Source organism: Mauremys mutica, chromosome 4, assembly GCF_020497125.1.
Source record: "Mauremys mutica isolate MM-2020 ecotype Southern chromosome 4, ASM2049712v1, whole genome shotgun sequence".
Classification (NCBI taxonomy): domain Eukaryota; kingdom Metazoa; phylum Chordata; order Testudines; family Geoemydidae; genus Mauremys; species Mauremys mutica.
The window spans coordinates 20,361,239-20,377,540 of NC_059075.1; the positions used below are offsets into that span (position 1 = coordinate 20,361,239).

General features: G+C 42.6%; 1 protein-coding gene across 5 annotated transcripts in view; it reads right to left on the reverse strand.

Moving 5' to 3' along the window:
• KLC1 (kinesin light chain 1) overlaps positions 1-16,302 on the reverse strand; it is an 85,590-nt gene that overhangs the window by 26,029 nt on the left and 43,259 nt on the right. For all 5 annotated transcript variants that reach the window (XM_045015179.1, XM_045015182.1, XM_045015180.1 and 2 more), the window contains 7 exons: positions 9,898-10,123; positions 9,218-9,305; positions 8,349-8,450; positions 3,178-3,351; positions 1,627-1,726; positions 621-670; positions 471-538 (listed from right to left, as the gene is read on the reverse strand). In XM_045015179.1, coding sequence (XP_044871114.1) covers positions 471-538; positions 621-670; positions 1,627-1,726; positions 3,178-3,351; positions 8,349-8,450; positions 9,218-9,305; positions 9,898-10,123 — 808 coding nt within the window. The remainder of the gene's footprint in view (positions 1-470; positions 539-620; positions 671-1,626; positions 1,727-3,177; positions 3,352-8,348; positions 8,451-9,217; positions 9,306-9,897; positions 10,124-16,302) is intronic.

A 16,302-nucleotide genomic window follows, 5' to 3' on the forward strand; every position in this document is an offset into this window, starting at 1 on the left:
GTCCTGTGGCACCTTATAGACTAACAGACGTTTTGGAGCATGAGCTTTCGTGGGTGAATATAGCATGTGGGAGTTCCCAGCAGGCACAGAGCTGGTATAGTAAGCTCCTATATCACCCCTCCTCTGTAATTCCTGGAATAAGGGGTATGTTGAAACTGGGGAAAAAGGCATGTCCAGAGTTTGCTGCATTCTACTCATCTCCAACTGACAGATGGTCTTTTGGGTGCTGTTACTAGCCACTGGAATTTGCCTCAGTTGGGATTAAAAAAGGCCTCAGAACCAAGTCACAATCAGATCCCCGAAGCCACCTTCTCTGCTGTGGCCAGCAAACATCGTCTTGGATTTCTTAGGTATCAGTTTTAGTATTAGTAACACAGATGAAAGGATTTTATTTTTAAGTATGATTTTCAAACTGACGTTTCTGAGAATTGTATATTCTGTAGTTAAAATGCTTTAAATAATATACCTACCTATCAACTTTGCAAGCTTTGTACCAACCACCATACTCTCCAAAGGACGAGCCATCTTTTTGCTTTCCCTAAATTGAAAACAGCATGTTAAAAATATATCTGTAACTAACAACAGAAATTCTGAAAACAATTATTCAATCACGTCCTTACTTTGCATTCTTCTCTCTCCTCAGCATGCATCCAGATGGGTTTATTTTCATCTGGTGAAAATATAAAATTAATATTTTATAACAGCAGTGAAAGAAGTAGACATTAATATTCAGGTTGAAGAAAGCTGAAGACCAACAAAAATAATGGTTCTGGCAGCACAATTAGCATTTCTGACACATTACAGAAAGACTAAACAGATTAACAGAACACGCGTGTCTGCCTTTAACTGGCTTTAGAAAAGATACCTAGAAGTCAGCATTACAAAATTGCTGACAGAGTGCTATTTCTAAAAGACTTTGATCTAACCAAGTTGGTGGAAGTATATACTGACAAGAGCTTAGTCGTTTGCTAGAATACACACATTTATTTCTTTTATTGTGACAGCTACTGAATGCTGCAAAAAAAAAACTGTCTTATTGCAAGGAAATGAAACTACTGCATTACAATTAGTAGTTTATGAAATGTTCTACTGGAACAATGTACAAATAGACTGCTGACGTCTAGCTGTTAAATTTACAGTCTGCCCAATTTAAGAAGAGGACAAGTTTTTCTGCATTCTTTAATTGTTTTGGCAGATGACCTCAAAGAGTTGACCATTATTTTTACCAAGTAATCTAAAATCCTATACTGAATTATTACAGTCACTGACTAGAAGATGACAAACATAGTCCCGTGTGTATACTAGCTCTTAGACACTAGAGTTTGGGGTTCTATAGAACATCCTAAAGTAGATTAGATAGAAAAGTAGTCTGTTATGTAGACTTGCTAAAGTCTCACTCATTTGGAAAAAATCCTTGTTTTGGATTAATTTAAATGCAGTAATTAAAGTCTTTCCTCCTTAGGATGGATTTTGCTGTATGTTTCAATAAAGTCTAAAATTTCATTCCTTTTAATCTCCCTCAAATACTCACAACTTTAAGTATAATATCAATTAGTCTTAAACAGATTTATTTTGAGAAGTATCAAAAATAAGTCCTACTTTTCAGTTGTACATCAAGTTCCTTACCATCTACAGAGCCAAATTCCCTTTCATGTGCACGAGTAAGAATTTCTTTGTATAAAGTTTCTGCTTGCTTAAATTTTCCCTGTTTCAGATAGCAGGATGCCTAAAAAATAATATAAAAGTATCAGCATAGGAAAAGTTTTGATTTATCTTTTAAAGACAGAACATATCTATAATTACATATTTGTTGAATAAGAAAACATTATTTCCTCCTGGGGAAATTCTGAGCCAAAAATGCAAAATTCTGCATTATTTTGACAAATAAAATATGCAACAATATAATCACACCAGTTTCACTTATTTTGGTAATTTATTTAAACTACCATATAGAAAAAATACCACAATAAGACTGTTCAGTTACAAATACAAAAGTTAAATTACAAATACTTGGTAACCAATACCCTGCATTCTAGTTATCATCCTGGATTTTCATTTAAGTTACATTACTTTTATTTTGGTGTTCTGTCCACACATAAAAGTCATACAGTTTTGCTAACCATGGTCCTGCTTTTTTTTTAAATGGAAAAGTAAAATAGATCCTGAGCTGTAATCTAACCCCACTGTGCTTCTCTGGCACAGGAAAAAGAGTGAGAAAGACCTTCCTAGCTGAGGATTCAGTTACTGTTATTTACCATAAGGCTCCTTTACACCACTCTGGCAAGGTAAAGGAGTCTTCATTGACTAAGAATGGGAACAATTAACTAACAATGGGAACATTAGCAGCCTGCCTTATCACTTCAAAAAGTTTTTTTTCCTCCTGCTAACGATAGCTCATCTCAATTGATTAGACTCTGCCTGTTGGTATGCATACTTCCACCTTTTCATGTTCTCTGTATGTATAAATATCTCCTGTCTGTGTGTTCCATTCTATGCATCCGAAGAAGTGAGCTTTAGCTCACGAAAGCTCATGCTACAATAAATTTGTTAGTCTTTAAGGTGCCACAAGTACTCCTGTTTTTTTTCTTAGGGCTAGTCTACACTGGCAACGTTAAAGCACTGCCAAAGCAGCGCTTTAATGTGGCTTGTGTAGTTGTGGCATAATGCTGGGAGAGAGCTCTCTCAGCGCTCTAAAAAATCCCCCCTCCACGAGGGACACAGCTACCTGCGCTGGGAGCCGTGGCGCTGGTACACTGTCTATAGTGGCACTTTACAGCGCTGAAACTTGCTTCAATCAGGGGGGTGTTTTTTCACACCCCCTGAGCGAGAAAGTTGCAGCACTGTAAAGTGCCAGTGTAGACAAGCCCTGACACTCGTTCATGTGCAGGTACGCGCTGAGACCTACCCCCTTAACATCTCTCCAGGGACATACGCACGCCCAGCCTCCTCCCCGCCCACCCCAGCGATTTCTCTGCTACTGGCTGCTCCCAGCAGACGCACCAGGGCTGCTGGGGAAGAGGCGTGTGTTCCTCAGATTTCTTTGCTCCCCCATATTTCTGCAGGGGAACCAAGAAAACTGCGGAAGGTATGCATTCTGTACCCAGGAGTAATTATTTTAGCACATCAGAAAAAACAAAGCTTACATTTTCCTATTTTTACTTCATGTTACAAACTTACCAGATTATTCTTTGTTTTGGCTACATTTGGGTCATCCGGTCCTAGTTTTGTTTGGTAGATTTCAAGTGCCCTTTGATAGTAGTACTCCACCTCTTCATATTTACCCTGATTCTGACACAGTAAGGCCAGATTATTTAACTGTTTGGCAACATCTGGGTGATCCTTCCCCAGGACCTGGAAATGAAGGTACCATACATTAAAACATTCCCATTTATTGTATTAGATTTTAAAGAAGCACGATCTTAAAATGATCTTTCACAACCTTTTTCTTTCTAATTTCAATATCAGACCATATTCTTTTACCTCATCAGTTTACACTGCTCAGACTTTTCTATAATTAAGTTTCAGTCTCTATTTTCATTATAAATCCCATTTTTTGGTTGAGAGTGGAAGAGGGCCCCATTTACGTTAGGTACATACTAGGACTGCTCTTGGTTGACATAGCAAATAAAGTCTCAACTGGGCATCTAATTTTCAACCATTTTCACAAAAATCAAGTAGTTTAGACATTTTCCATCTATAGCAAATTTTAAAAGATGCTTTTATGTACTCAATCAAGATTCAAAGTTAAACTGAAATTTTACAGGCTAAGATTACAATGCATTAGAGAAACTGATGTTTGTTAAATAAACTTCTCAGTACAGCTTCCAAAAAGTCCTTTGCATGAATATATTCCAATAAGTTTTAGGATATCTTTCAGTCTCGCAAAGAAGAAATATTCTATTTTTTTCTAGTTTGCATTGTGTTATACACAATCATTTGGTCAGTAATTATGTTGTTTTGCCAATGATTAGTCATTCTGTAAGTGAGGGAGGCATAAAAGAATTTTTCTAAATATGTACATTTAATTATTGTCCAATTCCTATACTACTGTATATAACCAGGGTCTTGTGTATTCTGCAATTCCATAGTTATGGAATTTACTATAGAATCCAAACTTCAGTTTGAAAGAAAACAGTTTCTAGCTCTTATGATTATGAAGACATCCTACAAACTTGAACTGAGTGTAAGCCAATGCAATGATGTCCTGTTGATTTTTCTCTACACTCCATTTTTTTCTGAAATAAGATCTCCCACAACTTCTCTACCTTCAGTGAAGTGCCACCAATGTCAGCAACTGCTGGAGTGCTAGTGAACAGGATTAAAAAACCTGGTGGCAAGCACTCCAGCAGGCAGTTTATAGTTGCACTCCCACCATAGCTAGCATCAGTGGGAGACTGACACAAAACTTCAGCATAGAAGTCTGAAACAGTAGCCCTGAGAAATGAGGATTACCCCATTCATTTCAACAGTATGAACTGAAAAACCAACCTTCTACACAAACTTCCTCATGGACAAACTTTACAAAAACTAGACAAGCCATTTACAACAAAAACTTTGCTTCTCTACAAAAGAAAAAGGACACTAAACTGTCTAAACTGCTACATGGCACAAGGAGCCACAACAATAGCTCCCTTAACCCACCCAACAATATTGTTAATCTTTCCAGCTATTCTCTTAGCCCAGCAGAAGAATCTATCCTATCTCGGGGACTCTCCTTTTGTCCTTCCAGATCCACGAATATGATACAGTTTTGCGGTGACCTAGAATCCTACTTTCGCCGTCTCCGACTCAAAGAATACTTCCAACACACCTCTGAACTACATACTAACCCACAGAATCCTTCCTACCACCGCTATAATAAAAAGGATTCTGCATGGACTCCTCCAGAGGGTCGGAACAACAGACTAGACTTCTACATAGATTGCTTCCGTCACCGTGCACGGGCTGAAATTGTGGAAAAGCAACATCACTTGCCCCATAACCTAAGCCATGCTGAACACAATGCCATCAACAACCTCAAGAACAACTCTGACATCATAATCAAACAGGCTGACAAAGGAGGTGCTGTCGTCATCATGAATAGGTCGGAATATGAACAAGAGGCTGCCAGACAACTCTCTAACTCCACATTCTACAAGCCATTACCCTCTGATCCCACTGATGATTACCAAAAGAAACTACACCATCTGCTCAAAAAACTCCCTGAGAAAGCACAGGAACAGATCTATACAGACACATGCCTGGAACCCCGACCAGGTGTATTCTATTTGCTACCCAAGATCCATAAACCTGGAAATCCTGGACGCCCCATCATCTCAAGCATTGGTACTTTAACAGCAGGATTGTCTGGCTATGTGGACTCTCTCCTCAGGCCCTATGCTACCAGCACTCCCAGCTATCTTCGAGACACCACTGACTTCCTGAGGAAACTACAATCCATCAATGATCTTCCAGAAAACACCATTCTGGCCACTATGGATGTGGAAGCCCTCTACACTAACATTCCACACGAAGATGGACTACAAGCCATCAGGAACAGTATCCCCGATAATATCACGGCTAACCTGGTGGCTGAACTTTGTGACTTTGTCCTCACCCACAACTATTTCACATTTGGGGACAATATATATCTTCAAGTCAGTGGCACTGCTATGGGTACCCGCATGGCCCCTCAGTATGCCAACATCTTTATGGCTGACTTAGAACAACGCTTCCTTAACTCTCGTTCCCTAACACCCCTACTCTACTTGCGCTACATTGATGACATCTTCATCATCTGGACTCATGGAAAAGAAGCCCTCGAGGAATTCCACCGAGATTTTAACAATTTCCATCCCACCATCAACCTCAGCCTAGACCAATCCACACAAGCGGTCCATTTCCTAGACACTACTGTGCTAATAAACGATGGTCACATAAATACCACCCTATACCGGAAACCTACTGACCGCTATACTTACTTACATGCCTCCAGCTTCCATCCCGGACACACCACACGATCCATTGTCTACAGCCAAGCTCTAAGATACAACCGTATTTGCTCCAATCCCTCGGACAGAGATAAACACCTACAAGATCTCTATCAAGCATTCTTAAACCTACAATACCCACCTGCTGAAGTGAAAAAACAGATTGACAGAGCCAGAAGAGTACCCAGAAGCCACCTACTACAGGACAGGCCTAAAAAAGAAAATAACAGAACACCACTAGCCATCACCTACAGCCCCCAACTAAAACCTCTCCAGCGCATCATCAAAGATTTACAACCTATCCTTAAAGATGATCCCTCACTCTCACAGATCTTGGGAGACAGGCCAGTCCTTGCTTATAGACAGCCTCCCAACCTGAAGCAAATACTCACCAGCAACCGCACACCATACAACATAAACACTAACCCAGGAACCTATCCTTGCAATAAAGTCCGATGCCAGCTCTGTCCACATATCCATTCAAGTGACACCATCACAGGACCTAATCACATCAGACACACCATCAGGGGCTCGTACACCTGCACATCTACCAACGTGATATATGCCATCATGTGCCAGCAATGCCCCTCTGCCATGTACATTGGCCAAACCGGACAGTCTCTACGCAAAAGAATAAATGGACACAAATCTGACATCAGGAATCATAACATTCAAAAACCAGTGGGAGAACACTTCAACCTTCCTAACCACTCAGTGACAGACTTGAAGGTGGCAATTTTGCAACAAAAAAACTTCAAAAACAGACTCCAAAGAGAGACTGCTGAACTTGAATTAATATGCAAACTAGATACCATTAACTGTGGTCTAAATAAAGACTGGGAATGGTTGGGTCATTACACCAATTGAATCTATTTCCCTATGTTAAGTTCTCCTCACACCTTCTATGGGCCATCTTAATTATCACTTCATAAAGTTTTTTTTCCTCCTGCTAACGATAGCTCATCTCAATTGATTAGACTCTGCCTGTTGGTATGCATACTTCCACCTTTTCATGTTCTCTGTATGTATAAATATCTCCTGTCTGTGTGTTCCATTCTATGCATCTGAAGAAGTGAGCTTTAGCTCACGAAAGCTCATGCTACAATAAATTTGTTAGTCTTTAAGGTGCCACAAGTACTCCTGTTTTTTTTGCGGATACAGACTAACACAGCTGCTACTCTGAGACCTGTCAGTATGAACTCTGATGTCCAGATATTACAATTTTATCTTAACATTGTATTTATCATTGTTGGTCATTTTAATATCAAACTGACAGGCTTACCTGACAAATGAAAATTGCCTCAATTTTTCCAGGTGACCAAAGCCCAAGTTGTTTTTTGCCCAAATAATAACCCTCCATCTCCTTTGGCAACTTTTATAATAGTTATGTATTTGCAATACAATATCTCACACCATATTAAAATTTACAGGCAGCATGAAACAAATTAATTTGCACAGCAGGTTAAAATATCACAGGTTTACGTTAGCAACTGTATTATTCATTTTAATATTTATTCAGTAAAAACCTCATTTTCAATAATATTTGAAGATGATGCAGACTTCTCTATTTCAAACTGATTATTCAGAAAGTACAGAGTAATTGAGGGGGGAAGTCCTATCAGACAGAAATTTTTATTGTCTTAATTCTTCCTGTTTCATGGATTATAAAGCAATTGTTTGAGTTAGTCCGTTTACATTAATCCCAGGTCAACAATTATCTCTATCAGGATTAAAACATTTTAAACAGCATTCAAGTAAACTAGTCAGCACATCTATGGCTTTGCACTTACCAGAGTTTAAGGATTTCCCTCTAATAGCTATGAAAAGCCTATTAAATTTTTTTAAATATATATGTGTGGATTATTCAATCAGATCTTAATTGAGAGAGCAACAATAATTCATAACAGGAGACGCAGTTTTCAAGTAATAGAATAACTTAAAAAACATACAGCATACTTAACCAGTTTTAACATACTGTAGTGCAGACAGCCAGACAAATGCACTGGAATAAGCATTTTCACTCTCTGCTGCAGTACAAAACTACTAACTTGAGATATTTAAATGGCATACATTTATTTTGTATTCAAATGCTCTAGTCAACCCAATAGGAACATATCTAAATGTCCTTTTCCTGCTGCATTGCTCTTACTTTGCACAACTTTAGAATACACCCAAAGCCTCAAGATTTTGAAGTTAATTTTCTTAAAACAATTTTGTATTTTAATTTAAGAAGTTGTATAACACTATCCAAGGTATTTAGTATTGCTTGGTAAGTCTAACCAATCAAAATATGAGAGACTGAGTTTTTTCTAAAAAGCAGAAGTTGAAATTCACAAAAAATAAAAATCCATTGTCAGGCTTCTGGTTTTTTTACTCTACCTTTTCTCTGATCTCCAAAGCTCTCTTACACAAAGGTTCTGCCTCCTTGTACTTTCCTCGTTTACCATAAAGCACTGCAAGATTATTTAGAGTAGCTGCCACCTGTCAACAGCAGAGAAACATTAAATATGAAGTGAATACCTAGTGAAAGAATGAACTAGTTAAAATATATTTACAATGGACTACTGTATTCATATCCTCTATGTACAGTGAAAACCTCTGGCAAATCACTGCATTAAGAAATAACTCTTAAATGAGAAGACATAGCAAACTGTGAAATGTATTTAGTTAGTCTGTTGAAATGTGATTAAATGCATAAATTTGCTCTCAATATGACAACACAGAAATAAAGCTATTTTACATAAATCCAGATTCACAGAGTTGCCCACTGTAACATAGGTTATATGAAGCAATACATCAAGTTATATTTTAAAAGTGACTTGAGCACGAACATCTTGATTGGAATTATCTGTTTTATTTTAAACAGAGGCAGTAAAACAAATCAGAAGTACAATTTCTATATGAATTCAGCAACTGAATTGTTTAAAATAAGCTAATTAAAATATTCTTTCAAAAGTTAATTTTTTCCACATACAGACCATGCAACTTGATTCATAATCAAATAAATGTGGCAGTAGAGTAATTTTTGGTGAAATAGTTTTAAATGGATACAATGCTCAAAGACAGGTTAAATATTAAAAGAATACAGAATATTACATTGTGGCCTCCTACCTGTCCTGTTTAGTGACAAGCCAGATCTTAAAATGTTCCTGTTGAGTTTAACATTAGAATAAGTTGGGCAGGGGAAGAAAAAAAAAAAAGTGTCAGTGAAAAACACAACTAAAAATATGAAAATCAGATATACAAACCGCTGGATGATCTTTGCCCAAAGTCTTTTCACGAATAGCCAAGGCATCATTCAAGAGGTTTGCTGCATCTTTGTATTTGTTCTGGTCCCTAAGTTTTAGAAAACCATCATTAACACTTTACTTTGTTTCACAAAAAAAAGGAAGTAGCATTTAAATAAATCTTATAAGATAACGAACTGCAAAAGTAGGAGTTGACTTCAGTGTCAGGACAGGAATGCTATAGTACAGATGAGAAGGGATCAAATGCAGACACAGTTTTTCCCAAGTGCGAAAAACTACAATTAAAATAGGGTTTTTTGAGGGACTGGAAATGAACTATCTGCATATGTACATTTTGCCACTCAATTTACAACAGCATTAGCATAACCTGAGAGGTAGTTGTCTGACTGTCTTCTCAATGATCTACAATGGATAGTTAAGTTTCAAAATGAAGAATATCATTCCAAAAACTGAGATATGGGAAGATATTCAGGAACTCATCTAGACCCTGGTGTACTGTGGTGTGACTGAGCACCCCAGGTCAAGTGCCCATGTGATACCACCACAAAATAAAAAATTTAGAACCTACAAAATTGTCAAAAACATTTTTTAGCAGTTCCAGCATTAAGGCCTCTAGTCAACTTTACAGAAATAAAGAAGTTCAGTTGATGGAGAATTTAAATACATATCAGAATACCAACCTGTACACCAATGCAAGTATGTTTAACATAGTGGCAACATCAGGATGATCATGACCTGAAGTCTTCTCCAGATCTTCCAGTGCTTGTTTACACAGGGGTACAGCAACCTCATATCTACCTTGGGAAGCATACTGGATAACCAGATTATGAAGAGTCCTTAATCTTGCTGGAATTTCATAGCCACCTTGTTGAGCAGCCGCTGCTGCACTGCTATGCTGCTGTTGGACTGCAAAAAGAAGGCAACCGATTTGAAACCATTTTGAAAGAAAAATCCATGCTCCCCAGATACTAGACACTAAAATTAATCTCATTGTTTTAAAGAGTGGTTCTGTTCTGAAACATGACTGCAAAAAATGGCACTTCCATACTAAGCAGACCCTCTCCCTGTCAGTATTCCGACTGACATATAGTTCACTCCCCTTTATTCGAATAGCCTCAGAGTCATCTGAAAGTTTTGGAAAACTAGGAGTTTGGATAAACAGAAGTGCTATTTTGATCTCTTCTTTAACTGATCTAGAAATACAGGAGGGAAGGGAGTAATGCTGATGTTTGCTTAATACTTTGTACTTTAAATAAAGAGTAAAAACAATGTTAATGTGACTGAGTTAATTAAAAACACCAAAATTGTATTAAAACTACTGTGGACATCATTTATACTGATTAATTCAAGTTAAACAATTTAATATGTCCTGACAAGGTGGTGTTGCTGGTGAAATGGGATTAGGTCTCAGTAACAACAGGTAACCACTCAAAACTAATGTACAAATACAAAGCTGTTGATTAGTGCTAACAAGCTAACCGAGAAGTTATTAGCAAGTTATTAACATAGGGCTAACTGGGGGACATATTGTGGATTTGGATAACTAGGATTTTCGGATAAAGAGAATTCAGGTAATATAATACAGTATAATTCCAGTTATGAACAAGTACATATTTTTACTACTTTTTACTCCTGTGGGCCAATAAAATCTATGGGGAGAGAGGTGGGATCTAATCTGATTCACACAGCAACTGAATTATTAACAAAGCTCCAATTTTAAGGCCAAATTCTGCCCTCAGTTACAGCTACTAAAGGTCCAAGTTACCCAGGGGGAAGAGTAGGGGAAGACAAGCAACACCAGCCAGCCACAAGAAGGTGACTAGAGTTAGGGTATGTTTACAATACGAAATTAATTCAAAATTATTTTATTCAAACTTCCAGAATCGAGTTCATACATTCCATGTTATGTGTCCCCACTAAAGCACATGAATTCGGCGGAGTGAGTCCACAGTACCGAGGCTAGCATCAAATGGCGGAGCGTTGCACTGTGGTAGCTATCTCACAGTTCCCGCAATCTCTGCCGCCCATTGGAATTGTGGGTTAATCTCCCAGTGCATGATGGGGCAAAAACATTCTCGCAGGTTTTTCTGGGTGTGTGCCATCACTCGCTCCTCCCTCCGTGAAAGCTACGGCAGATTCCATGCTGTCAGCAGACGGTGCAGCACGGTGCACCGCCTGTCTCCTGGTATGTTGAATCCACTTGGAATGTCCTCTCCTCTTTCTATCTACTCTTTCATGTAACCCATTTCCCGCCATTTCTCAGCCATCATGAACAGAGCCGCACAGCTTCCCCGCTTTTTCCATGTTGTCTGTCCTGGGCTCCCATGGAAGCTACAGAAGGTAACAATTCCCCGCCGTTTCTTGGCAATCATGAACAGAGCCACACAGCTTCCGCCGCAAACTCTGCTCATGCTTCCGCCACAAACTGCTATCGCTGCTTTTTCCATGTTGTCAGTCCTGGGCTCCCGTTGAAGCTACAGAAGGCAACAATTTCCTGCTGTTTCTTGGCCATTGTGAACAGAGCTGCACAGACAATCTGGAGAAAGCAGCGGAAGCTGTCCTGAGCTCCCCTGGAAGCTACAGAAGATAACCATTTACTGCCTTTTATCAGCCATCTTGAACTGAACAGCTCATTTTGCGCCCTTTTTCAAGGATTACCCATGCAGGCGCCATTGCGCAGCAAACTTGGAGCCTGCTCAGATCTCTGCTGCAGTTTTGACCATTGTAAACACCTCGTGCATTATCCAGCAGTATGTTCAGTACCTGCAAAACCGGGCGAGGAAGCGACGACAGTGCGATTACTATACTGATGAGGACATGGACACAGATGTTCCTAGATGCATGGCATGTGGCGATTGGGAGATCATGGTGGCATTGGGCCAGGTTCATGCCGGGGAATGCCGATTCTGGGCCCGGGAAACAAGCAGAGACTGGTGGGACCGCATAGTGTTGCAGGTCTGGGATGATTCCCAGCGGCTGCAAAACCTTCATATGCATAGGGCCACTTCCATGGAACTTTGTCACTTGCTGTCCCCTGCCCTGAAGCGCAAAGACACCAAAATGAGAGCAGGCCTCACAGCTGAGAAGCGAGTAGCCATAGCACTGTGGAAGCTTGCAACGCCCGACAGCTACAGGTCAGTCAGGAATCAGTTTGAAGTGGGCAAATCTACTGTAGGAGCTGCTGTGCTGCAAGTAGCCAATACAATCATTGACCAGCTGCTATCAAGGTGTAGACGAGCGGACTCACCCCTGCAGCGCCTCCTGGGAATTAGCTCAGTTCCAGCTCCGGAGCGCCCTTTGCAGGCTGGTGATCTGCCTGTCCTCTGGCCCCATGTCCCTCCCAGGACCCGGTGCCCTTTTACCTGGGATGCTGCTCCCTAGCAGTAATCCCCTCAGTCTTAGGGTCTCCCCTCCCCAGGGGACCCCCCACCCACTATCCCCACCTTGCCTCAGTATATGGCTACTTCCAGTCATTGTCTAGCCCCTGCGCCCTGGGGAAGACTGCAGTATCAGCCTGGCATCACTGGCAAGGTTGGGTTTGGACCTGCTGCCTTGGCCTACCCCTGGGCTGCCCTCTGCAGCCCCCAGTACCTATTAGCCCAATGCTAGGCCGCAGCCTGGGGCTTTCCAGGCAGGAGCTCCCCAGCTCCTCTGCCTTTCCCCAGCCCTGTTCCACTCAGGTACCCTGTGTCTAACTCCCTGCAGCCAGGCCCTTCTCCCTCTACAGGCAGAGGGATACTGTTCCTGGGCCTCTGGCTCACAGCCTTTTATAGGGACCAGCTGGGCCTGACTGGGGCATGGCCCAGCTGTGGCTACTTCCCCAAGCAGCTTAGCTTTTCCCTGCCACAGCCCTCTTCCTGGCTGTTTTAAGCCCTTCAGGGCAGGAGCAGGGGATCACCCTGCTACACAAGGGTAGTGACTTTGGGAAATGTGCAGACCACTGTGGATGGCTTTAATGCCCTGGGGTTCCCAAACTGCGGCGGGGCAATAGACGGAACGCATATCCCCACCTTGGCCCCAGCACACCATGGCGGCCAGTACATAAACTGCAAAATTGTTTAAGAACTGTTCTTTATTATTTGATGCACAACGCATTGAGAGAAATTAGAAGGTAGACTGGGGGGGAAGGGTTGGGGGGTGCAGGAGGAGGGAAGGACAAGTCCAGAAACTAAATCAAAAGTTCGCATATGTTCTTGGGCGTCTGGGTGAGGAGGCTATGGAACTTGGGGAGGAGGAAGTTTGAGTATACAGGGGCTGCAGCGGAAGTCTGGTCTTGCTGCCTTTCCTGCATTAGATCCACTATACAGCGCAGCCATTTACTCTAAACGCGAACAACCCAGCACGGCTGGGTTCCCCCCCGCCCGCATTGCTCCGATCAGGCTCTCACTCACCAGGAGTACCTTCTCCAGAGTCATGGAACAGGAGCCCGCCTTGGAAGTGAGGGGAGGCTATTGGATCCAGCGTTAAGATTAGTTCCTGGCTGGGAGGGAGAACGGATTCCCCACTTGCCACCTGTGCACTGTCTTCCTCTTCTTCATCCTCCAATGTCTCTTCCTCCTCACTCCGTGCAACTCCCCCCTTGCAGGCGTCCACAGACAGTGGTGGGGTAGTGGTGGCATCGCCTCCCATAATTGCATGGAGTTCACGGTAAAAGCAGAACGTATGGGGCTATGACCCAGAGCGCCCAATTGCCTCCCTGGGTTTTTGGTACGCTTCCCTGAGCTCCTTGATTTTTGTACGACACTGCTCTGTGTCCCTGGAGTAGCCTCTTTCTGTCATACCCTTTAGCGTAGGTATGTGTGTTCCTTTTTTTGGAACGTAGTTCTGCCATAAGAGACTCATTTCCCCAGCATGCGATGAGATCCAGTACCTCCCATTCGGACCATGCTGGAGCTCATCTGTGAATCTGGGACTGCGTGATCTCTTGTGATGGTGGACTCTGCATGGTCGCCTGTGATGGTGGACTGTGCTGATGGTCACCAAACAGGAAATGAAATTCAAAAGTTCCCGGGGCTTTTCCTGCCCAGCTGGCTAGTGCATTGGAGTTGAGAGTGTTGTCCAGAGCAGTCACAAGGGAGCATCCTGGGATAGCTCCTGGAGGCCAATAACGTCAAATTGCATCCACAATTCCTTTAACCCGGGATTGCAATCTTGATTTAAGCGCTACTCCACTTGCCAAGGAGGAGTACAGAAATCGAACTAAAGAGCCCTTTAAATCGAAAAAAACTGTTTGGTCATGTGGACGGAATCATTTTTTTCCCCCCGAAATAACTTGGCTAATTCCGAAATAACAGGCTAGTGTAGACCAGGCCTTAGTCTACTTTTCCTCCTTTATCCCCTTGCTCCAGGAGTATGAAGTCTCAGTAGTCATCTTCTTCCGCATGTCCTGTCCTCCTCTCCAACCACTCTTCCCATGGTGGCCTATAAAAGCACTATGCTACCCTAGAAAAGACACCAATAGAGGTAGCAGCAGCAGCAAGAGAAAAGGGAAGCAAGCCTTTAGAGCCAGCCTCTTCATTTTGTTTGCTACTCCTTTGAAATCTGCTCACCTGGTTCCCTACCCGTCAATCACGACAACTGCATCTCCATCCCAGAACCAGGAGGAAATAGCCTGTTGTCCCCTCCTCGCCACACAAGCTTCTGTGAGGGCTATGAAGGTCTCCTCCAATGCAGAACCACACTGATTCCAGAAACTGAACACAAAGGACCAGAGCTCCAGCAGCGAGAGCCTGGCTTTCTGCACTCCTATGCCCCTACCGAACAAGGGACACTTTCACAACCCTGGCAAACTCTAATGTCAGTGGAATCATTCAGTTCAAAACAAACTCCAACGGTTACATTTGCAAATTCTTGCCCATTATACTTCACACTTTGATCCTCTTCCCCTTTCTGCCCACTGCCCTCTCTTCCAGTGGTTCTCAACCTATTTACCATTGTGGTCCATATCCAATACTACCTGTATGGCCCTGAAGATGTCACATCGGCTGCAGCTGTGTGCTGATCGGGCTGCAAGCAGCCCACAGGCCGCAGGTTGAGAAAAGACGGTTACTCACCTGTAGTAACTGGTGTTCTTCGAGATGAGTTGCTCCTATCCATTCCATGTAGGTGTGCGCGCCGCGCGTGCACGGCTCTTCGGAAGATTTTTACCCTAGCAACTCCGGCGGGCCGGCTGGGCGCCCCCTGGAGTGGCGCCGCTATAGCGCAGGATATATACCCCAGCCGGCCCGTCCGCTCCTCAGTTCCTTCTTGCCGGCTACTCCGACAGTGGGGAAGGAGGGCGGGTCTGGAATGGATAGGAGCAACACATCTCGAAGAACACCAGTTACTACAGGTGAGTAACCGTCTTTTCTTCTTCGAGTGATTGCTCCTATGCATTCCATGTAGGTGATTCCCAAGCCTTACGTAAGCGGTGGGGTCGGAGTTAGATGTTGCAGAACGCAACCGCCAAGCCAGAGGCTGCAACAGCTCTGGACTCCCGGACCAATGAGGCAAAGGTGTGGACCGAGGACCAGATAGGTGTACAACACATCCCCCGAAAGGGAATGCGAGCCAGGAAGGCAGCTGAGAAGCGTGAGCCCTGGCGGAATGTGCAGCAAGGTGGCTCTATGGCACATGGGCCGAAACAGAAGAGGTGCAGATGCACAACGTCATTGAAGATGAAATCCTCTAGGAGGAGACAGGTATGCCCTTCGTCTGGTAGGCCGGTACGATGAAGGTTTTGGGGGCGTTACGAGAGGGCTCAGTCCGCTAGATATAGATTGCGGACGCCCTGCAGATGTCGAAGGAGGGCAACCGTTGCTCTCCTTGCACAGAGAGTGGCTTCGGAAAGAAGACCGGAAGGAAGATATCCTGGTGGATATAAAAGGCCGACACCTCCTTAGGGAGGCAGGTCGGACATGGTAATAACTGCCCTTGTCCTTGAGGAACACAGTATACCTTGGGCCTATTGTGAGAGTCTGAAGTTCGGAGACTCGTGTGGCCGCAGGAAAGACTACAGGAAACTGCCTTGCAGGACAGTTATATCAATGAGCATGTTGACATTGGCTCGAATAGGGCAGTCATAAAACTGGGTAGAACCAGATTGA